Here is a 25,149-nt window from a genome sequence, read left to right on the forward strand (position 1 = left end):
CCTTGAACGGTCAGGATTATCAGTAGAAATTATGGCAGAATTATTGGTGTTTGATGTTATTACTTAGTGAAATTGACACAAACATTATTTAATGTTAAACTGTCAGTGATTCAGACTACTTTCATGGGCTGTACTCTGCTGGTTTCTCTGAGTAGTAAAAGAAAATTATTAAAGTACGTGAATTTTAGATATTTATGAACAAGGTGTTAAGTGCCCTGAAAGTCTTTTGTTTTATTGTGAAATATTTAAAATGTTAATTAAGAACTCTGTTATTTTCTTCCTGGCTTGCAGTGAGAATTATTTAATGTAATTGGCTGCTCTACCAACTTGATGACATCACAGCTGCAGGAAGCCCAAGGTCCTTTCCACTCCTGTCTGAAAATGACAGGTCAGAAATGGGGAGGTTCACACTTCAGCGAGAATGCTGGAGCTTCACTGGTGAGTGCAATTTCTGAGCCATCTGCTCAAAATGTTTAATGTTATATTGTAGTTTAAAGATAAGTTTTAAATTCACTCCGGCCTGACACATAACTCACGTACATTGACATACTGGGTCATAATGAAGTTTATCAGCACATGCCTGTAGTTTCGTTGGTTTCCTCTCATATTTGGATGTTTGTAGCATTATCTGGGGGGCAGACATTCACCATCTCCTTTACAGGTAGTCTCTAGACCTCTCAAAATGAATGGTGTGTTTCTGGCCCAGCGCTCTATCGAAACATGCGAATCGCAACGTTTACTGCCTTAGCAGGCAGGTTCTGGCTTTTCCAAGTGACAAGTGGACACTCCAAATGCCCTTATAGTGAGCCTGCACCAGAAGTTACCACGTCCAAAATCGCCTGGGCTGAGGAACACTGGAGCAAATGATAAAGATAGCTGCCTACTGATTTTTAGGAATCGATTTTATACTAGTAGTTCATTAAGTTCATTAAGTATCTCATTTGTTATGCTTAATATTATTAGCTGAACAAGCTTTATATATCAACCACTGGATAAAAATAAAAAATAAACCAGCTTTCTTACGGTTGCGGTGCTCGTGTGGCAACCATTCATGCTTGTAGTTGTTATATTCAAAGTTGTTATTTTGTTGCCGGCACTGTTGTTCTCTAAAGTCTTCAAAATGCTCTGGGCAGTCTTCTGTATTACAAAGTTGATACTCATAGCTCGATCCTGAGCACTCTCGGCCGCCATTGGAAGGTCTGGGAGGAAAAAGGTGAATAGTTTATCTTGAAGGTAATTATTTCATCAAATTAGAGTCATAATGAATGATTGAAGAAATTAAACATACTCTATTATTAATAATGATGCTTAAATCACTCCCTTAGGTAAAACATCGGGCAGGTTGGTCTCGTCAGCCTTGGACGGCAGCCCACCTAGGAGAAGGAAAACTCTGCCGCCTTACGGCCAAACCCACCCATGGGAAATGCTCTGGGAGTAAACCTGGAGGAAGAAATCCAGAGCCGGGGTCCCTAAGGCAGCTTGATGTTGTTTACAACTTCACTCTGGCAACCTTTGTGACGACACTGCTGCCAAGCTCTTTCAGAGCTTGCACTTCCCTTGGACTACATCATGACGTGGAGAGGGGGAGCCCACTGCACGAGCAACAGCCGATTCTTCAAATCTTCCCACCCTGGAGAGGACACAGTCCACCAGAGGCGCAAACCCATGATCCCCCGGGATCGACGGCTGCCTACTACTAGGGAAAACAAGACCTCAACTTATTACTTATATTGTTATGTTGCAGAGTTAATGGCTGAGAGTGTTCAAATACTCAACATTAACAGTAACAAGTGAGGAAAAAAGACTATTGACGTATTTTGCACTGTATGTAAATCTGCCATTAATGAGAAGAGCATTATTTCTGAAAAATGTTTTGAGTAAGACATAATCTCTGCTTTAGAAAACTATATTTTGTTTTTTGTCTAAAGTACTCTCAGCGATTCAGCAACATCAATACTGCAGACAGTTGCCAACCAGTGTGGCATCTTGCAGACACACGATGCACGCTTGAATTCTTATTGGCCAAGGTTTTATAACATGGTACTCACTGCCTGCACTCAGTGTCACTGTTCCCCACCGCCAAGAACTCCAGAGCTTTACATGCAGGACAAGACAGTTCTGGAGCTGAGTGGTAAGGCTTTATCAGCATTGCATGGGCCTTGAACTCAGTCATAAGGTCATACAGGTGAGTCAAACTAAGTTCCACCTAACAATCTCCTCTGGAATTCTTTGATACATGGCAATCACCACACCCCCAGCCTTGCCAGATGACAAAGCAGTCAAGCTTTTATTTCCATTTCTTTCGATTGCCCTTAACATTCAGAAACATTTAAAAACTATTATAAATATTAACTATTATAAATTATGACCATATCTTATTCTTAATTTTCTTTTTTACAACTACATAGTTATCATTGAAGTGATCGGGCTCATAGATTCAGTGTCAGATCTAAACCGGAGCAGAATCCAAAAGCAGACTCCCTGCCGAAGTGCTGGGAAATTCTACCACGTTTCTGCTCCACCCCATGCATTATCTAGAGGAAGCATACGGCTGGAATTTGTTGGCAAACCTCAGTCAGCAAGATAAAGACTTAAACATTAGTATGGGAATTGTGAATCTTGCTACTGTAAATGTCTCCTGGAAAATGACCCACTGAAGCTGTTAAAGACGTAAGCTGTCAAAGTTACTTTCTAAGTGTCTGCAAAATCAGCGAGTCTCGGCTACTTAGCAACTACTGTGGTCAAGTTTCTTTCTATCTGACAGAAAATTACAGGCAGCATTTTGTTTTGTAACTGAGATGGAAGTTCGTTTTATTCTATTTAGAGACACAGCACGGTAACAGTCCCTTCAGGCCCAATTACATCCATGTGACTGATTGATTAACCTCCCTGTTACATCCATGTGACTGATTGATTAACCTCCCTGTTACATCCATGTGACTGATTGATTAACCTCCCAATTACATCCATGTGACTGATGAACATCCCAATTACATCCATGTGACTGACTGATTAGCCTCCCAATTACATCTATGTGAGTGATTAACCTCCCAGTTACATCCCTGTGACTGACTAACCTGCCAGTTACATCCATGTGACTGATTGATTAACCTCCCAGTTACATCCCTGTGACTGACTAACCTGCCAGTTACATCTATGTGACTGATTGATTAACCTTCCAACCCTACATCCATGTGACTGATTAACCTCCCAACCCTACATCCATGTGACTGAGTAACCTTCCAGTTACATCCATGTGAGTGATTGATTAACCTCCCAATTACATCCATGTGATTGATTAACCTCCCAGTTACATCCATGTGAGTGATTGATTAACCTCCTAGTTACATCCATGTGACTGATTAACCTCTCAGTTACATCCATGTGACTGATTAACCTTCCAGTTGCATCCATGTGATTGATTAACCTCCCAATTACATCCGTGTGACTGAGTAACCTCCCAGTTACATCCCTGTGACTGATTAACCTTCCAGTTGCATCCATGTGATTGATTAACCTCCCAATTACATCCGTGTGGCTGATTAACCTCCCAGTTACATCCCTGTGACTGATTGATTAACCTCCCAGTTACATCCCTGTGAGTGATTGATTAACCTCCCAGTTACATCCATATGACTGATTAACCTCCCAGTTACATCCGTGTGATTGATTAACCTCCCAGTTACATCCCTGTGACTGATTGATTAACCTCCCAGTTACATCTGTGGAAGGTGGTAGGAAACTGCAGCAGCCGGAGCAAACACTCATGACCACAGAGAGAACAAAAAACTTCTTACTGACTGCTACAGCATACAAGAATTCAGCTTAATTAGCCAACACGTACCAAATTACACTCTTATCTGCTCTGTAATATTTTAAGAGTCTTTGTATTGCTTCTATTTTCTGTTGTCATACAAGTTCAATAATCTTATTTCTGAGATATGTTGGAGTTTGCTTTAAGTTGTAGGATGTGTGTAAAGGATTTATTAACCTAACTTATATTTATCTTTCTGATCAATATTTGGCAGTGTAATTTCTCCATCTTTCATCAGGTGAGTTTCCAGCTCAGTGTTTAGACACTAGCTTCATGTTATGCTGGTAAGAAAAGGTGGAAAGACACCCCACCACTTCCCTCCGACCCCCCAACACCGGATAGACTGGATCTACTTGTGTCCAACATTTCCATGTGCCTTGCAGTAATTGTGGGAGCTGTCATCCTCTCTCATGTGACCACCATGACAGCAAATAAATGTGTTGCATCTAGTGCCACAACAAGCCATGAAATTAGATGAGGCCCCATCAGGATTCATAAATGTTTTGTTTTCGTGCTAATTCAGGTTGCAAACTATCCCAAAAGCTGTTCATCACAGCCAATTTTGTGACTTTTTTTTACTGTGAGCTTAATTGGATATTAGTGCTGATAGAGTATTGTGTCCACTCCAAATGATTGCAGAAAAAAAAATTGAACATTTGGTTCATTCTGAAGTTACATTGAAATTCCTTAATCATTTACAGAGATTTTTCTAATTTTAGCCAAATTGTGACTGAAATGCCAGTGAAACATGATCTAGGCCACCCAGTCCTTGACTTAACAAGTGGAATATCTCAGAAGATCCATCTCATTTTGGTTTTTATTCTATTCTTGACAGTTTTTTATTGCTTGTGGTATCATACTGATGGGAAATAGGCTCTCGTGATCAATTAAACATTTGGACTGCAGTAATACTATTTCAGAGTTTAATCCTGGCAGGAAGCTGATCATTTGACAATAATTCATGAAAATCATAAATGGGTAAGTATTTTAAATTTCTAATTGCCTGAAAATAGCTCTAAGATCACAGACATATTCAGATGTTTAACTATTTCATATAACCATTTCTATTGCATGCATTTTATGGATTACATCAAAAAGGGCTGCTGGCAGCAATTCCAGAATGCATGGTACATGCTCTATATTATTAAGTTGTATATTACCAGATGGTCCAGTCTTCTCCCTTCAAATATCCTCAATAGCAATAAAATGAAACAAATTATTTGTATCAAAAACCTACTTACAATGGGTTATCACACTGTCGGGTGCGGAAACGGACACCAATTCCACAGGTTCGAGAGCAAGAGCCAAAACGGCTCCATGACCCCCAATTTCCATCATGCCGTAGTATGTCGGGAGTTAGCCAAATGCAGTGACCTTTAAAGCAATGCTGTAAAAGAAAAAGTAATCACATAACTTAGGCATAACTATTCACTTCTCCAATTTTGATCCATATCTTGGAGACAGAAGAGACTGCAGATGATGAAATCTGGAGCAACATACAATCTGCTGGAAGAAGTCAGCAGGTTGAGCAGGTCGGTGGGGGGCGTGGGGAGGAAATAAATATATTCTTCAGCTTTGATGATACTTTATACTTGATAGTGCAATCTCAGATGGCCAGTGTTGTTAGACACAGTTCAGATTTATGGTCTGCACAACGGGGGCATTGTATATCACTGCAAGTGGCCAGTGCAAGTAACACAAAGACTAGACACACCTTGAAAATAGTTAAATTGGGGAGTCTGACACTAAATTGATTAGATATGCTGCTGTGATATACACTAAATGATAACTTGGATACTGAATATTGATCATGGTTTTTCACTAGTAATCTTTATCAAAACATAATATTTGTATTGATCATAAACCAGTTGACTTTATCATGGGGCAGTGTTATTGAACATAGAACCCCCCAACACATTACAAGCTCTTCAGTCCACGATGTTGTGCCAACTTTTTAACGTACTCTATGATCAATCTTACCCCTCTTTGTACATAGCCCTCCACTTTCCTACCATTATATGCCTATTTAAGAGTTTGTTATATGTCTCAGCTGCCTCTACCATTGCAGGTCGTTCCATGAACCCACCACTCTCTGTGTAAAAAAAAAACTTGGCAGCAGCCTCTATTGACCAACAAAAATAGTGCTCACTGCTCAAGAGTGAACATAGCAGTGAACGTGGATATTTCCTCAGAACGGAATTTCAGACTGTCACAATGAAAGGCACCTTAGGCATCCAGTTCATTTCAAAACTCACACATTCACTCACATTCACAGCCGGCTTTGTTTGTCTGACGAAGCTATTCCTCTTGTTGATTACTCCATTTCTATGGACAAAATGTCATTGTCTGCACGCCTGCAGTTTCCTGTAATGTGCTTCTGTTAGCAGGACTTCCCCTCTGGGAGTAACAAATCTCCAAATCTCCCTCTACTTGTTATGCTGAATAAATAGAAATACACCAAATTGTCCCACTGACACCACTTTCAGCAATTGTCAATCCTCAGTGTAGACAGTCTCATACTCTAAGTGAATACATACTCTGGATGTGAATCATAACAATAGCTATTTGCTAGGAAAAGAGAAAAATAGACAACAAAAATGTAGAATGAATCTTGAATATTAAGATGGTAATCTCACCTCAGGGTGCAGAAACAGTTGCAAATTGAAAGGTTTGCTTTTCCACTTCATGACCCCAAATCTCCTCAAGGACATTCTTGCACATAATTACATTTCTCTTCCTAATACAATTTTAGTAGATTACGTTGGTGGTGAAGATAATGAACAGCAAATCTCATTTTAATGTAAACATGAGCCATGTTGATTACATGAGGAACATAAAGTCCAACCATGGCATAAAAACTCAGAAAATGATAGTATTAAGCAAGTATTTGACCCCTGTAGTCTTTTGGGCAGAGCTCTCCACTGAAGCTTGTTATCCCTATGGAAACTGAATGTTTATATTGGCTTCAATGTTAAATTTTCCAAACCCAGCATTTCACATCCTTTCACACTGCTAATGAAATGCAGCAGCGTGATATCCATCATGGACTTGCAATTGGCAGGAAAAGAACCCACAGCTAGATATAAAGGCAGACCCTCCATCTTGTAACTGTGTACGTGAATTTCTAATTGTTAACACAAGTCAACCAACCTTGCCAAGAGCACACATTGTCCCATCTAACGGAGGTCCTTTCTTAGTTTTGCAGAAGTATGGATTATCAGGATGGCTGCACCACAGCTGCTTGCAGGGGTCAAAGGTGCGGAACTGAAACCACGAAAATACAATAGTTTTAACAAATAATGCACTTACTCCAATATGCTGTCATATAATGAAAATAGTACACAACATACTGAAAACAAATTTAGAATCAGTTAAAGGAAGATTAACTGAAATTTTTATAATAACTAAAACAAAATGAGGTGTGGGTTGTTGGCAGGATGGCTTTGAATATCTCAGGTGCTGCAGGAGCTTCACATCCAAATGCTCAGCCACATGCCTCGTCGATGGTGAAAGAGAGTTAGAAAGCGCGTCATTTTACACACAATATCCAGCCTCTGACATGTTCCAGGAGGCAGTGTATTTAGGTCACAGGTCCCAGATATAAAACGCTGACTGCTCGTCCTTCCAGAGACACTGCCAACCCTGCTGAGCGTGATTGGTTCCATCGAGTTTCCAATCAAATAATGGTCAACAGGATGCCTTTGGTGTGGGAATCAGTAATGGCAAAGTCATCAAATGACAATGGGATCAAATTTCCTTTTGTTGGAGATAACAATTGCTGGGCACTAATGTGACATGATAGTTAATTGCCAATAATCAGCCAATCCTGAGGTCGTCCCTATATTGTTCCCTGCAGTCAGTCATCAACTGCTTCACTCTGACTAGCTGCAAATAGAAATGCACTGATTGGTTCCTTGGAAAGGATGTTGGATGGAGGAGAGAGGTGTACAATGTGAGATGGAGAGAGGTGGTTAAATTCCTTCTTGTGTATCAATTTTCAAAAGAAATCAGTATACAAAAAAGATTATTTTTGTTATATTTAGGATTCCTCCTCAAGCATAAACCTGTCATTAGCTAATTGCCAGCAATTTCCAAACTGTGCTCTGTTTTGCATCATGTGAAATCACAGCAATTCCTCAGCACATATGCTGGGAATCTAGTCGAGGACTAACTCTAGAATCTGCTGTCAGGAAGAAAGTATAGGAGCCTCAGGACTCACACCACCAGGTTCAGGAACAGTTACTACCCCTCAACCATCAGGATCCTGAACCAGAGGGGAAACTTCATTTCACTCATCTTCACTTGCCCCATCACTGAACTGTTCCCACAACCTACGGACTCACTTTCAAATTTCACCTCGTTCTCGATATTTATTGATGATTTATTTATTTTTTTTTTCTTTCTTTTTGTATTTGCATTGTTTGTTGTGTTTTGCACACCGGTTGTACAGTTGTACAGTTGGTGGTGTAGTGGTTGCTGCAGTCTTTCACTGATTCTATTGTGGTTATTGAATTTATTGAGTATGACCACAAGAAAGTGAATCCCAGGGTTGTATATGGTGACATATGAAGTATGTATACTTAGATTACATATTGACTTCAAACTTTGAATGGTTTTCTTGTTATAGTTTTTTTTCCCTCCCAGTAATGTTACATAAAACCACTCAAGTAAGCAACTCATCATTATCTTTAAGCGCTGTGTTGTGAGACATGGGCGATCATAGTCTTATGACTGAAGTAACAGAGCAGAATTAGGTAGAAAAAGGTTTATCTTGATTTTTGTCGATGTTCACCCAATTTACAATTTGGAAATAAATCAGCTCCTGTATGTTTGCAGAGGACTAGTTTATTATTATCACATGCATTTACAATGCTATTTACAAAACAGCATTAGCTTGACTATGTAACCTACAAGTGTACAAAGAAAATAAACTAATAGAATACTGTTTAAAACAAGGTTGCATGGGACATTTGGAATAAATATCATGAAACCGGATTGCTATTGTCAAAAGGCAGTTAACTTGGTACTCTGCAAATTGAGAGGGAGAATTTTCATCCTATTTAGCTGCTGACTTAAAGCTGTAAAATACTAAAATGCTTTAAAAAACTTGTTTTCAGTAGTTTTTAAAAATGAGCAACAATGAAGCATCAAAACAAACCAAATTAAAATTTAAGCATATAGTTATGTACAATATGTTATAAAATATGTAATATAATGTTCTGTAATGATTGCTAAATATATGCACAGTATATCCACATAATTTTTATATGAATTTTTTCTAACAGAAGAAATATAGTAGAATTCCTTGTTTTTTTGGCAGAGATTACTATATTAATGCTGAAATGCACTCTATTTATGTGAATGCTATCAGCCCATGTCTTGCTTCACCACTCATGGTTGCCATTGCCACACAGTTACTGGGTGGCCAGGCTTGCTGGCCGACACCATCCATGAACAGAAAGTCCCTCGAGTTATGCAAATTGGCCATGTGAGTGCGCCTGAACAATTCTGCTTACAACATTCACCTGGAAACCCATGATGGCTACAAAGTTGTGCAGTTAGCTTAGCCTAGCCATCTTCCTCAGCTGTCAGTCTTTTCAATGCTTCTGAATATTCAAATATACAAACAAGAAAATATCAAAATTGAAAATTTCACTCCTCACCCTATTACTGCTATCTTTGGACTTCCCAAAATTTCTAGTAATCTTTCCCCTTCAGCCCGTAGAATGATCGCATTTCTTACTTTAATGGCGAAAAGATGTATTTTACAACATTGGAAAGAGCTTAATGCTCCAACTACCTTTTTTTGGTTCTCTCAGACGATTTTATGTTTGAATCTGGAGAAAATTAGAAGCAACCTTTATGATTCTTCATTTAAATTTGAACAGATTTGGGGACCTTTTATTCGATACTTTCATTTAATGTAATACATACCCTTCTTGTTTTTTTTCACTGTTTTTAATGGAGGTCGGGATTGAGGACGTGATTTTAAGTTTAACTCTGTTTGGTTTCAAGTTAGCCCATTGCTTTGCTTTGCTTTTAGTTAGTTGCACGGTGGGTTTTTTTTCCTTTTTTTTCCATTGATATATATATAAAATTTAGTATACTATTATGTTATCTTGGTTTTTTATGTTTAAATTACATTGTTTGTAGTATTTTTTTTGGTATTGATACCTTCTGGAATTTTATTATATTTTAACATTGTATTAATGTTTATATGGTTTACCTTTTTGTATACTTATTCAATAAAAAGATTTAAAAAAAAAAGAAAATTTCACGTTAAATGATTAAGTATGGATAACATGTATATCTTTCAAATATTTAAAGCATTAAAGTAAATACAAGTCATAAAATTGTAATTTACCTTGGTCCCTCAGAAGTACACAACTGCCATGTAAGTTATGGGGCTAACAAATCAGGTGATATAGGATGCAAGAGCATATCACCCAGCAGAGGTAATGGTTCTCTGCAGCAAACTGTTGCTTTGCTGCTGTCCTCTATATGTGGAGTCTAGCAGCAGAGTGCAGTTTGAAATTGTATTCAGAACCTGGTCAGTGAGATCAGACCTTTAGTATTTTGCATTTTGTCCTGAGATTCAGCAACAGCTTCTTCCACTCTACCATCTGATTTCTAAATGGACAGTGAACCCATGAACACCACCTTTACTACTTCTATTGTTTTTAATTCCTGGCTTTGCATTATTTAACTAAACTATTTAAAATGCATATATATGCTTTCTGTGACTCAGATTTTTGTCCTGTATTTATCATGTATTGCATGGTACTGCAGCCGCAAAGTTAAAAAATTTCACTACATACCTGTGATATTAAACCTGATTCTGATCTCACATGGGTAAAAATGTGGCAACCCAGCAAAATGCAAGCCTTTGCATTTTATGCACCTTCTTAAATGATACAGTGACTGGGAAATGACTCTGGTCACACTTACTGCTGTGCACATCATATAGCCCACTCCAAAGTCAAAACGACATTGTTCATTCATAGAGTAGTTAATGCCAGGAAGTTGTGGAAGCAAAGGCCAATCATGTTCAAATGGATTGTCACGAAGACAGTCGTAGGAACTGCAAAGAAAAGTATATTTTCAAACAAAATATTTTCATCTAGAAAAAATGATGCAAAATATCTAAATGACTTTGTATGAAGTACACCTCAGTGGAAATAACCACATTTTCCATTGTCTGTCTTCACCCACTGTGTCCTGACACACTTTCTTAGGTCAGGTCATTGAGAATCAACCACTCAGAAGATACCTTCTAACTATTGGAAATCATTGGTTATGGCCAAGCAAAAACCTCAGGAGTCCTGCATTGGAAGTAAAGTTAAAGGATCTACATGCCATTACAATCTGAGCTACATTAATCTCAGGCCTTGGTACATGTTGTAATGGATTTAAGGTAAAATAAACATTTTTGTTTTCCAGGTTGACATTTAATGCATTAGAAGTGTGAGGGGATTGAACTTCCTTCTGTTACAACGAATTTACTGTGACAAGCCTTTTCTCAGCTTGTCTGACTATATCACACTGGATGAGCTCACAGCAACAAAGCTGCCTGTCATTAACTTGCTATGGAAACTGTTTAATATGGAAGTACATTATCGATTGTAGACCCTTCAGTGGATCCCTTATACTACGATGTCAATATTTTTTTATTTATTGGATAAATGCTGCTGAAAGTTTTTCCAAATAAAATTCTCATTCTTTATTTTTATTTTATTCTTCCAAATAAAATTCTCAAAGGGCAAAACAGAATTATAAATAGACAAATAGCAAGGGCTTAAATAGCTGCTCCGAAATACTCACTTATTTTAAAATCCCTTCTTGATTTCACCCCTTCTGATCTCTAAAACCTTCTCCCGCCCTATAACTTTTCAAGATCTCTGCACACTTCAGTCTCTGAGTTGATTTTATTGACCCCTCAAACTAGCAGTTTTCTTTTTAATGAGAATCCTAATTGCACACAGGCACGGTATTTCAGGGAGTGACTTCTGGAGATCAGCTGCAATGGACAGCAATAGATTCTGGATCACTGTGGATGATGTTGTGCTCTTATTCAATGCATTTTCATATCCCACATCAAATTCAAGTTCAGTTTGTTGTCATTCAACTGTACACATGTGCAGTATACTGCCAAACAGGGCAATGTTCCTCTGGACCAAGGTGCACAACACAGTACATACAGCTCACACACACAACACATGAAGTAATATTACCACAAATAAATTAACAAATAAAAAGGTGTATTTATGACACAAGTTAAACAGTAAACAGTATAACACTACTGGTGCTTCATACATGACATAACCGGGTGGTGGCATGGAGTTCAGTAGTCTCACAGCCTGGGGAACAAGCTGTTTCCATCCTAATAGTTTTTGACTTAATGCTACAGTACTCCCGCATGATGGTAGAGGATCGAAGAAACTGTTGAATGGATGGGAGCGATCACTGACACTGCTAAGGGCCCTGTGTATGCAGTGCACAGTGCTCCTGATATTTTAAAAAAATTATTCATTTATGGGGTGTGGGTGTCACCAGCTAAGCCAGAATTTATTGCCCATTCCTAGTTGCCCTGGAGAAGGTGGTGATGAGCTGCCTTCTTGAACCGCTGCAGTCTCTGATGGGTCGAAGAGAGACCCGGATGATCTTCTCAGCAGTCCTTGCAATCCTCTGTAGGGATTTGTGGTCAGATGCCTTGCAGTTCCCGTACCAGACCCTCAACAGTGCTCCTGTAAAAATTGGTTAGATTGGAGAGGTGGGAAGGAGGGGAGCCTCACTCGCTTCAATCTCCTCAGAAAGTGGAGACGTTGCTGTGATTTCACAACCAAAGGGGTGGTGTTGAGATTGCCTGTTATGTGCACTTCCAGAACTTCTCTCTCATTTCAGAACTTTTTTCTGTATTGTTGCATCCAGATGGTTCGAACTCAATGCACTGTGTGATGATCTGATCTGAATGAACACTGTGCAAGACAAGCTTTTCACTGTATCTTGGTGCATATGACAGTAGTAAACCAATTCCAATACCAAGCATACTCCCCTTGGCTACTCTCACAAGTCACCTTGTTCTTATATCTTTCTTACTTCAAATACACATAAAATTCCATCTGGCCAGCCCTTGGCAAGGGAGTTATAATAACCAGAGGAAGAAGAGGAGGACAGATAGTCTCGGCCGTCATCACTTTCTCCGATCTCCACCTCAGATTTGTAAGAGGTAGAGCATAATCTGGAGGTTGCTCTAGAAGTTGGTCTTTTGGCACTAATGCAGTGTTGTGGATCACCTTAACTCAGTGGAAGTTATGTGAGAATTGAGAACTATGAAGATCAAAGCATCTGTTGTCAACTGAAGCTGACACACAGTAGTTGCCATCAGTACAAAATTCTGTCCTGACATTTGCAAGTTCTCTTAATTTTCACTATGCAGCATAGCATTATGAAGCGAGTTCTTAACTGGATATCACAGAAAAAGCAACACTGCTGCCGAATAAATGGATGCTACATTGATGGGATTGAAGAAACTTGAATGGCCGGCTTTCTTCCTGCATTATTGTTGTGCAAGTGGCCTAGGGAGAGAACATTCAGTTGCAGGCATTTTCTTCTGGATTGAGGCATGGTGATCTGTGCAATGCAATCTATGAATGGATACATTTTGGAGAAACCTATAATGCAATGCAAATAAATACAGTATCTATTCGATCTGCTCTCGAGGCACAAAGTAGATGACATTTTCTCTCCGTAAAATGGAGCTTTGTGGTCTCTCTAATTAAACAGTGAACAGCAAACTGAAATGTGGTCAAGACTTGGAAATGGTCCTGAGAGTGCCTATGATCTTGACCATGTGTCCAAGGCACAAACATAAGGTTATATTTAAAGTTGTAGAAGGTTAAAGATCTCAGCGATTTCCACGAATGTAGTTTGAGAGTTGGCCATTGGAAATAGCTTGGTTTTAGGAAAAATGAAGCAAGTTAAGGTTGCATTTTCTGTGAGAAAGTAAAAACCAAAGATTTTATCAGTGAGATGGAAAGTCTCACAGTAAATAATTTTCATGTATTGCATTTATTTTGACATGATTTGCGAAGTTTTATAATAGACCAAGTATGGAACTCACTGAAGAATCAGAAGCTAGATTTCCCAATGGATACTGGGATAGAAAGAAACATACACAAAGCTGCCTTATGCCAGATGGCCTGTTTTCGGCAGCATGGTTGCCACTTGCTTCAGAGCTGTGTGAATGTATTTCTAACCCAAGCTTGACAAAAAGGAAATCATCAGACAAGAGTGATCAGGGGAAAAGGGTAGTTCCGTGCCAATTTCTCAGTGGAGAATATCAGAATGCTCCAGCTTTGTCTCTTTGTAGAGTCCTTTTGGAAGACAGCTGAAGTAAAATGGATGTCTGGATACCTGCAGTTACTTCTCAGTTGTGCAATGGAAATCAGATCTATCTATAATACTTTTGAATACAGAAACAATAAAATATCTCTTACAAAGAACATAAATGAAAAGCTAGGCATCTTTCAACTTGGAGAACTTCATATCATTCACTTGCGTGCCAATCAAACTATCGATCAGAGTTTTAACTCTCCCACTCACTGTAGGTATCGGCTCAGTTCCTGTTGACTACACCGTGACCAATGGAATCGATGAAATGCAGCTTGAACCAAGGGTGCCATGATACTTCCCATTTTGATCTCATCTCCACAATGATTCCCTTGGCCATCATGTTCCATGCCCAACCTAATAATGGAGAAGAAATGAAAAGCATTGACCATATTACATTTGAAGACAAGAATTGGCTCTCTCTCTCTCTCTATACACACACACACACACACACACACATCTGTACACTGGTACTTGAGCACAAAACAAAGTATGAAAAGAGACCCTGAATCTAGGATAGTGTTGTCATCATTTGGTGGCTATCTAGTTTGGTATTTTGGTATACTTGTTTAATTTTTTGTTTTTTTCCCCTCTTTGTCTTTATTTAGTAACTGCAAAGATAGTTGTGATACTCACCATTCCTTTAGGAACAGCTAGTGAGTGTGGGAGGGGTGAATTTACAAATGAAAAAGTACCTGGCCTTTAGAATGGCAAGATATTTTTGCCAATTTTTCAGATTTTCTGCAAGTGCTTAATGGTGAGGAAGGGACTCCTAAAATTGATGTCAAAGGGTAAATAAATACTGGAAGGAGGAAATGATGGTGTGGGATGAAAGCTTGGTAGGTGAAGAGCCAGTGAGAAAATCTTAATGTCAAAGCATGGAATAGGTTTTCTTACAAGGGAAGGATTATTGTAGTCCCAACTAATTGCATAATGTCTGATGACGTCGCGTCACCCTGAACATCTTCTCCATTGGAAGCTGATTTTACTGCATTGAATAGGAGGTGCTATACAGGTGACCAGATGAATGAACTGATGGTACATATTTATGTCTTTGGGCACACATGTTAAATGCAAGATACAGAAGCCTATCCATGTTATGCTCCAGCTCTTAAAGTTGGTTCAGTTGTCTTCAATTCTGGTGGCAAGTATCGTGCACATTTGCAGCTAAAAGTGTTTAATGTATGCCACAGAGGACAAACTTATATCCCACTACCTGATTGTATAAAATGTGGCAATATAAAATTGCTTAACAAAACTATCTATTTATATAAAACTGATGCAAGAAATGTCTCTCATACTGTAGCACTTATACAGTTTTCCTGTATCAAGTCACAATTTAGTTCTTTCACTCTATCGGAGAGACCTGATAAAAGTATACAACATCATGCGAGTTATAGATAGAGTTATAGGGGACTACAGCAGTGAAACAGGCCCTTTGGCCCATCTAGTCTGTGCTAAACTAAAAAAAAAAATTAATCAATCAAACCATGGTCACTCAGGGAGGATTTTCAAATCAGCTGAATGGCACTCATGGCCAGAATGTTGTTGACACTCGGACTAGTAAATGGTTAACACAATCCTTATTGACAGGTGTAAAATGAATGATTTGGCATGCAATAAGATGCACGTTCTTCCATAAAGCAGTCGGAAGTGGATCAAATCAAAGCTCAATGTCTCTGTCACATTCAGCAATGTATACAGGTGGAAATAACAAAGCTCATCAGAGGAGGCGGCCCCCACCACTCAAAGTTGGCCATGACTGCGTACCATCGTCTTTATTGGCTTGTAAATCAAATGTATTGGTTGTTAAGTATTTTATGACATGAAAAGTCTTTGGAAAATGTGCCTCATTTCCTCCTATGTTGCTCAGAGGGAGGATAGATTAAAGTGTGAGATGTACTGTTCAGGCAACAGTTCCATCCATATGTGAGTGCCACATTGGCTGATATTTAACGTTCGCCAGAAAAACGATAACTACTCTGTCTATGCTAGAACTTGCTTGCAGATTAGCTGTGAGCTACAGATGGCAATGCTCTGCCACTGGCACTCTGCTGACCCACAGGAAGCTGAAGCAGTTAAATGCAGCCCTTTGCAGATTGGCTTGCTGGGGTGCAAATGCCTTCAGGGCCCGCCGTCTGTCCAACACCCACCGTTCGTCTTGGAATACCAAGACTAAAATACTGTCGTTCAAGTCCATTTTTAAACAATGCTTAGCTTAAAGAGCAGAAAAGAATTGTTGCCAAATCTGTTTCTGCAAATAAATTTATGATGGTAATGTTAATAAAAGCAATACTGCACCACGTGTCCTGCAAATGTTGAGGAAATACAAATCTTATGTCACTTTAAGAACTTCTGTATCAATAGAGCCTCTCTTACTTCCACTAGAAATGCTTCCAAAGGAAAGAGAGTTCTACTGAAACCTCTGTAAATATTGTGTAATGATCTTTTCCGGGTGGGTGATCTGTTACTTTTTCTGAGTGGGAGGGTGTTGGGGATTTGGGATTTGATGCTCGAGCTGCTGTTTTCTGTGTGGGCAATCTGTTAGTTTCTTATGCCAGGAGGGGAGAGGGGTTTGGGGTTTGTGAGTTTTGTTTCTTTTTCTTCCTCATGTGGGGATGGTTGATGGCTTTTCTTTCAACAACCGCCCCACCCCCATGGTTTTTCTGCATTTCATGGCTATCTGGAGAAGATGAATGTCAGAGGTGCACCAAACATGCATGCTTTGACAATAAAATGAACCTTTGAACATTCTAGTACATTTTTACAAGTTATCTAGTGCTTACAGAGGCTCACCAATGACTGGTAAGCATGACTCTCTTTAATATAGTTCCCAAATCACCTCAGAGAAGCATATTGGATCATGACTCTCCCTTCACTTTATGGTAGAGTCCAAAACAAATAACCTAGTTCAATCTTTCTTATTTTACATATATACATATGGAGCATTAAATTATCACGAAAACACCCAGCAACAATATACTTACAGATTAGCCTGCACCCTTCATGGAGTAGATATATTAGCACCATATAAGACATCAAGTTTTAGAGCAGATTTGGGTCATTTGGCCAAGAGTCTACTCCATCATTTGATCATGGCCGATCCATTTTCCCCTTCAGCCCCAATCTCCTGCCTTCTCCCTGTATTCCTTCATGCCCTGACTAATCAAGAATATATCAACCTCTGCCTTAACTATACCCAATGACTTGGCCTCCACAGCTGCCTGTTGCAACAAATTCCACAGATTCACCACCCTCTGGCTATGTAGAGAACCTCACAAATCACTACAACACTTCTGTCAGCTGCAAATTCACTTTTGATAAAAATTTCCTAAAGCCTTCTTTTCACCATTATCTCTTCCTCCTTAAAAACTCAGCTATCTGTGCTCTATGCTTTATCAAGTTTCATCTGCTTGTCACTGCGACCGGCTCATTTCAAAACGTCAAATCCTTGTGTTTATTTCCATTTCTAGTTTTGGAACTTGCTCCAGCCTTTCTTCTCACACATTTTCCAATCTCCTGTCTCTGATCTTCCATTCAACTTCTACCTTTCATTCTATTGCTCGTGGTACAGTTTGTAATATATCCCCCTCTTTGGGATAACTTCCTACACTTGCCCACCTTCCCATCACCCGTAAATGTCATCTGAAACACACCCTGTTATTGATCCAAGTTTCATTCCTGTTTCCAAACTGACCTGGTAGAACATTTTCTACTGGAGCAAATTTCTGTGCTAACACTTATCTCTGTTAATCTTGACAGTATGCTTTGTTTATAAGCATTTTCCATTTGCGGTGGAACAGCAAGAATGAAGACTTACACATGTCCAGTCTCGTGAGCAATTACAAATGCAGATGAAAAGCCATCCTCATGATTCAGTGTGCAACTTCGCACTGGATGGCACATACCTGTAACTGGAGCATAACCTGTAAAGGTAGGAAACTATAAATACCATACAGGCACAGAAAAATGATAATATTATTTCTTTTTAGCCATGTCAATAATAATTAAAACCTTCTCTTAAGATTATACAGATCCATGTTACTTTTTTCCCAGTTGACAGTTATATTCAGATTGTCCAAAGGTCTTTTACATTTCATATTCCTTAACTCGTAAAATAATCCGTGTTATATAAGATGGCAGTTGTCATGAGAGAACTGAAAACAAATACAGAGGGATCATGGAGATACAAAAAAATGAAGAAGCTGGAATCTGGAGCAAAAAAAATAACAGTTAAATGAACTTATAACTAATTATCATGTTAAGCAGCTTAAAATATAGAAGATCATGATTGTGTAATGATAAAGCAACAAACTTTAAAATCTGGATTCTCTCTAACACAATCAAAATGCTGGAGGAACTCAGCAGGTCAGGCAGCATCTATGCAGAGGAATGAAGTGCCGATGTTTTGGGCTGAGACTTCATAAGACGAAGAGTCCTGAAACATCAGCTTTTTATTCCTCTCCATTGATCCTGGCCTACTGATTTCCTCCAGAATTTTGTGTGCGTTGCTTCAGATTTCTAGCAACTGCAGAATCTTGTGTGTTTTAGATCCTCCTCTATCAATCTTAGAATCTTACAATAGGCAAACTTTGTGTAGTTCAGTTATTCAACTTTTATATTTTCCAGCAACCTTATAATTTATAAACGTGCAGTATGCTGACAGTGGGCATGGCTGTAGCAGCCTCTCCAGATTCAATCAAAGGTGTACTTGTTTGTCTTTTACATCTTTTTTTCATAAGTGCAAGACACTGCTGCATATTGAGAAACATCAAATACAGCAGGTCTACCCCACCGGCGAGTCGCTCGATAGTGGAGGAGCTGGACTTATTGTGCACTATGCTGTTGCCTGCTACCGGAGGGTGCTGGAATTGGTGCACAGAAGCAGTGCCCGGTCTAAAAAATGGTGCAAGTGATTGTCTTGGATGTTTCTCTTGTGATCAGAAGACCCTGTTGGGCATCGGTAATGTAGAATACTGCAAGCCTGATTCACTGGTTCACTGGCGAGACCGACAGCGGGGGAGCTGTGTGACCTTGGCTGTAGCGCGGACCAGGACCTCGTGCTCTGGGGTCGCCTCTTGCAGGCACCCTGGGGCGGTGTGGTGCCGCGTCCAAGCTGGGTTAGGGGCTGGCCCCTCCTATTAGTGCTGCCCTCAAGTGTTCGCTCGGTGGAAGACAAGTTGGATTGCATTTGTCTGCAGCTGCACTAGCGTGTGATGATTGGACTGTTGCAGGCTTGTTCTTGCCAACAACATCCCATGCGCCATCATGGCACTTGGGGACTTGGGCTACATTGTTCTTTGTGCGACTGTATGTTTACTGCTATCGTAATTATTTGTGCTACATGTGCCTTGTCCTGTGTATGACTTTTTGCAACTTGGCCCCAAAGGAATGCTGTTTCATTTGGCTGTATTCCTGTGTAACCATGTATGGTAGAATGATAATTAAACTTGAACTTGAGCCCCTTATTCCCAAATCATTTGACAATTTTTTTTTTTGTGAATGGACTTGGCAAATGAATGAACGGAGGCTTAGACATTTCTTATGGTCTGGATGTTTTTGATAAGCATTCAATAGGCAGCAAAGTGTCAACTTGCCTGCCAATTTCTCAAATATTTTCAGAAATGGAGGTGGCCACTAACCATATCAGTATTTTTACCCCGAATGCCATATTTTTAAGCAACATATTTAATGGCATCTTTAGCTTTCAATGCCATTAAAGTAAACCTGGTGTACATGAACCCAGCCTTTGTAATGTCAGACTGCCACTTGATGTATGTTCTTCTAAGAATAGATTGGAATATAGGGCTGGGAATGGCAGACCGCATTGATAAAAAGGGTCATTGCTAACCTCTCAATCCTGATTACCTCTTACACCTCACACTCACCTCCACATTCTCAATACATCTACATTGTTCCCTTCCATCTGCCACTCTCAAACAGAATGGTTGGCAGGTTGCCTGTGGATGACCTACCAGACCTTTAGAAGCAATATCAAATGGCCTTCATTTTCCACACCTAATACTCCTCAGCAGATTTTCCATCATTCTACCTTTCACTTGTCAACTAGCAGCTAGAAATGGAATACTAATAACTTTAAAGAGAATTATTTATCAATATGATATCGTAGACTATATCTGAGCAAAGAAATAGAAACTATTGCCAGTCAAAATTGAGTACAATACCTTGCATTCCCGATGGACCGAAATCTTGCCTTGTTAGATAGATAGCGTGGTCATGATATTCTGCGTGACTTATATCAGACTTCCGCTGGGAATAGGCCCATCTGCACACATTCTCCAGACTTTGAGAGGGATTTCCAACTTCAATCAGGCTAACGGACTTTGAAAAATAATGACTTTCTTAAAACTTTGGTGCAAATTCAATAGCCTTCATCACAAGAACATTTATAATTTTTAACAAAAATACAGTTGAAAATAAGGCATTATTACAAAATACTTTCTGAGCCTATAATTAGGAATTTGTCTTTCATTTTCATGAGATACTTTTCAGTGAGCTTAGATACATTTAATATATTAATTTATTTTCCATAGTTTTGAGCACACAGCTTTTCAGCTTGTCTTCCAAGCCCATTGCTCTCAGTATTCTCTCTGTCACTGATTAGTGTTCCAGTCAGCCTGACTCCTGCTTTCTCTCATACAGATTCCAGACATCTTGGCACTGGAGTTACACTGTGGAATACTAACACAAGAATACTTGAAATTCTTCTCGTCTTTTTCAGTGCAGATCTTAAACCAAAGGGCTAAATTTTCATTTTCAGTTGATGGCAGTAATTAGAGTAGATTCTCTGCCCAATGTAGAATTTAACGGACTAAGCTATTGCTCCTGGTCTGGAACTTTGCCTGCTTGCTGTGGGTATCAGAAACTGGTATACTGTATATCCTGCTTGGACTTTGAGCCATAACTTAAATAATTGGAAGATCATAGGCAGTGTGTGCCTGAAATTCTCATAAGTGTCTCCTTGGCCTAAATTCCTCACTTGCAGAATAAAGTTGGAAAATTAGAACTTTAATTCTTTTGAAAACGCTTGCTGTTGGAAGCTTTGTCAAGGTTACTCCTTGAAGAACAAATGATTTTATAATACTGAGACCACCCAAAGGGTAATGACAAGTTGACAGAAGTGGGGTGGTTTGAAGGAATGATTCAGTAAAGAGCCAAGTGCATCTGCTTGGGGGCAGGCATGTCAACAGCAATTATGCGTTAAAATACAGACAAGCAGCTGAGTTATCAGTCACCACAACACATATGCAGATAAAGTAAGGAGATTTAAAACGGTTCTAATAGCTCCCATTGTACCCTTGCTCTTCACATAAACTCCTCAATGCAAAAATTCTAAATGTAACATATGAGTCACAGGTACAGATATTTCAAAGCTTTTCCATGCATTATGTACACTCCATGCATGCATCCCCTGACCACCATTATATTGTTGCCGATATCCAACATTTATGGATTTATGGAGCTTTGCATTAAAGGATTATGTGCAATTTTCTTCAGTGACCTTGGTTTTCAGTTTGGTGCTACAAAGTATCTATGTCTTCCCTCAGCTTCCTGTGACTACCACTATCGGGATCTGCCTCAGATCTACGACCATAACAGCAAACTAACAATGTTATTCTGTTTCCTCGCCTTTCCATTCCAGTCCTGATGAAGGGTCTAGGCCCAAAATTCTGACTGTTTATTCCTCTCCATAAACGCTGCACAACCTGCTGAGTTCCTCCAACATTTTGTGTGATTGGCTCTGGATTTCCAGCATCTGCTGAATCGCTTGTGTTTACAACCAAAGCTATAGTCTGAATTGATAAAGCAGAACCTTGCTAGAGGCAGAAGAAGGACATTGCCACGGAATAGTGAGTGCAGGGCACCATGCTCCGAAGAGTTGGTGTACGCTCATGCCACTCCTTGCCCACGTGGTCACAAAACTCCTATCTTCCTATCTATAGGCCCACATCAAGAGACCAGCCATCCCCATTTCAACCCCCTGCACAAGTAGATCGATACAGATTGTTGACAGATGATAGATTTCTGTTAGGCAAAAATGTACGGGCTTCAGCGGGATAGTTAGCTTTGATACAAATTAATCATAATCTAACTGAATAATTGATTTGGTTTAAATGGCTGGCTATGTTTCAAAGATCCCAAACGATACTCCTCCATATTTTCAGGCCACTCTTTGTTCATTCACCTCATCTCATCAGTCACAGCAGGTCCAACTGGAAGTAGAAAGTAAGCTTCAGGAACTGCTCAAGAGTAAAGATGGGATGGCCCAAAGCCTTCAATAGAACACACTTTAAAACAGATTTGGCTTCCTTGCTTAGATTCTGACCCATTTTATATGAGAGATCCAGACTGATAAGGAGCCGGAGGCTTAGTAACATCTTCTCTAGCACATGACATAGAGTAAATGGCCACAAGAAGTTTAATTCCTCATCATGAGGCAGTGGAGGACTGAAATTAAAGGCCTCCACACCTTCTCCATCTTTTCTGACAGAGAAAGAATGTTTCTACAGGGTAAATTCCCTGAAATTTGCCCACACAACCACAAATATAGTAACAATTTATCTGTCAGATCTTCATGGAACCTTTAGAAAGCCCAATGATCTGGCCAAAGTGAACTGATTGTTTCCTCGTGCACTTCACCAGTGCAGATCCCTGAAACAAAGTCAAGCATGTTGAGGGGCCACTGATGGTGGGGAATGGATTACCTGGGAAAAGGAGTAGAGGGAGGGGTGTGATGAAAACAAAATGGAGACAGGGCAGTAGTCAGCTGCCGATTGTCTGTAGTACTGGGAGACTGGTGTTATGTTTATTGGTCAAGAGTGGTGGAGTGGGGGTTTGGGTTGGTGAATCAGGGATGGGGGGGCTGTAATAACAAAGCAGGGGTGAGCAGGATGCATAATCCTTCAGAAGACTGCGGCAGACAGCTGCAATTGTCAGTCAGTAGTTCTGAGGTGCATTTGAAATTTGGGAGGTGTCATGTCAGGCTCAGGGTTAGGGCAGGCAAAGGTTGGGGGGGGGTGTTGTTGGCACAGGTGAGAGTTTGGAGGAAGACTTGGTCTAATGGTCCAGAATGAGGGGTCACAGTTTGAGGATAGAGGGGAAGCGTTTTAGGACCGAGATTAGGAAAAACTTCTTCACACAGAGAGTGGTGAATCTGTGGAATTCTCTGCCACAGCAAACTGTTGAGGCCAGTTCATTGGCTATGTTTAAGAGGGAGTTAGATATGGCCCTTGTGGCTACAGGGGTCAGGGGGTACGGAGGGAAGGCTGGGGCGGGGTTCTGAGTTGGATGATCAGCCATGATCATAATAAATGGCGGTGCAGGCTCGAAGGGCCGAATGGCCTACTCCTGCACCTATTTTCTATGTTTCTATGTTTCTATGTTTCTACCACTTGTGTTGAAAGGAGTGGGTGCCCAAAAGAAAGTTGGATAAGCAAGTAACTTGAAGACCCACCTGGGCCAGTTTCTCAGTGCAGAGTTTGAGACCTGCTCAGGAAGGTTACCTTTAAGCCGCGTGGAAGCTGGCTATACAGGCAATTCTACAAGAACAGCCTGTGGATGGCTTGGGCCACTCAAACTGGGTGTGGAATCCAGCTACGGGTCGTTCATCATTGGACACCACTGCACGCCTGCGGTTCTCCACATATGATGCTTCAGAGCCAAGGGGGACCTGGAACGGAAATCACAGATTTCGCGATCCATGCTGCAAGTCCCTGCTTTTCATTCACCCTCTACTTTTCATTGGAATGGGATCAAACAGCAAGCACAGCACTAGATGATCCAATTTCGAGGCATGCATCCTAAAACTTCAAACGTATTTACAGAAGAAATTCCACAGATGTTCATCTCCTTATTTGTGGTAAACTTTTACAAGCACAGTGTTGCAAGTAAAGGATTGAAGGATGTTCTACTATTTATTCCCCTCCTTTACATTTCCTTGGTGCACCAGAAATTATTTTAGAGTCATAGTCATACAGCACAGAAACAAGCCCTTCAGCCCATCTAGTCCATGCCAAATTATTATTCTGTCCACACCTGGATCATACCCCTCCATCCATGTGCTTATCCGAACTTCTCTTAAATGTTGCAATCAAAACTGCATGCACCACTTCTGTTGGCACAAAGTGTGCCCAGGGAATACTCCTACCCCAGCGCAACCAACACCGCCTTGCTGTAGTACTAGCATTGCCTTAATAAGCTGTGGCAGCTTGAAACATTTTTAAAGATATAATGTATAGTTCATTGAAATTGGAGATGTATTTGAAATATTTACCGATAGAATTTTGGAATGAGCAAAAGTAGCTATGTTTATATTTTCTCCTTTTCTCTGCTTTCTGTTCAGAATAAGATGGAGAGTTAGGAACTCCGTAGCTCTCTTCTTGGAGAATAATTTGTCTACAGTTCAGTTCTGGTAACAGACATACTGTACAATCCTCAATTCATGATCATCATTACATCAACTTAAGATATCTGGTTCCAAAAAACTTTGCCATGGTACGGGATGATCATTAAACTCCTAAGGGGATAAAGGCTTTCCAGCTTAGCTGGTGAAAGCTCAAAAATTGTTCAGCCTGTTACAACCCAAAAAAGCTCAAGAGATCATCCATTTGGCTTCATTCTGCAGGCTTTGAATCAATTTGGGAAAGGAGATTCACAATGACTGAAAGTGTAATATGAAATGATCCAAAACACCAGCTGGAAGACTTCCTGAACCTCTTTCATGGAAATGATTGGGAGGCTGTCCATATGCCAGTTTCAATTTTAGACTGCTGAGAGCTAAACTTTTGGATTTTGAAATCATATCTTGGCTTCACCATGAAAAACATCTCTTTTTTTTTGATTCTGAATACTGGTAATGGTGAAAAAAAAACTGGGGCAAAAAGGTATATTGGTTCTTTATACCAAGATTTCCATTAGATGTTGAT

The 25,149-nt window shown here is 39.8% G+C and overlaps 1 protein-coding gene across 2 annotated transcripts in view; it reads right to left on the reverse strand.

The window, feature by feature from the left end:
• LOC134349298 (A disintegrin and metalloproteinase with thrombospondin motifs 2-like) overlaps positions 1-25,149 on the reverse strand; it is a 297,682-nt gene that overhangs the window by 48,964 nt on the left and 223,569 nt on the right. For both annotated transcript variants that reach the window (XM_063053390.1, XM_063053389.1), the window contains 7 exons: positions 20,389-20,545; positions 18,024-18,129; positions 14,417-14,560; positions 10,763-10,895; positions 6,965-7,078; positions 5,056-5,201; positions 1,024-1,199 (listed from right to left, as the gene is read on the reverse strand). In XM_063053390.1, coding sequence (XP_062909460.1) covers positions 1,024-1,199; positions 5,056-5,201; positions 6,965-7,078; positions 10,763-10,895; positions 14,417-14,560; positions 18,024-18,129; positions 20,389-20,545 — 976 coding nt within the window. The remainder of the gene's footprint in view (positions 1-1,023; positions 1,200-5,055; positions 5,202-6,964; positions 7,079-10,762; positions 10,896-14,416; positions 14,561-18,023; positions 18,130-20,388; positions 20,546-25,149) is intronic.

This window comes from Mobula hypostoma, chromosome 7, assembly GCF_963921235.1.
Source record: "Mobula hypostoma chromosome 7, sMobHyp1.1, whole genome shotgun sequence".
In the NCBI taxonomy this organism is placed as follows: domain Eukaryota; kingdom Metazoa; phylum Chordata; class Chondrichthyes; order Myliobatiformes; family Myliobatidae; genus Mobula; species Mobula hypostoma.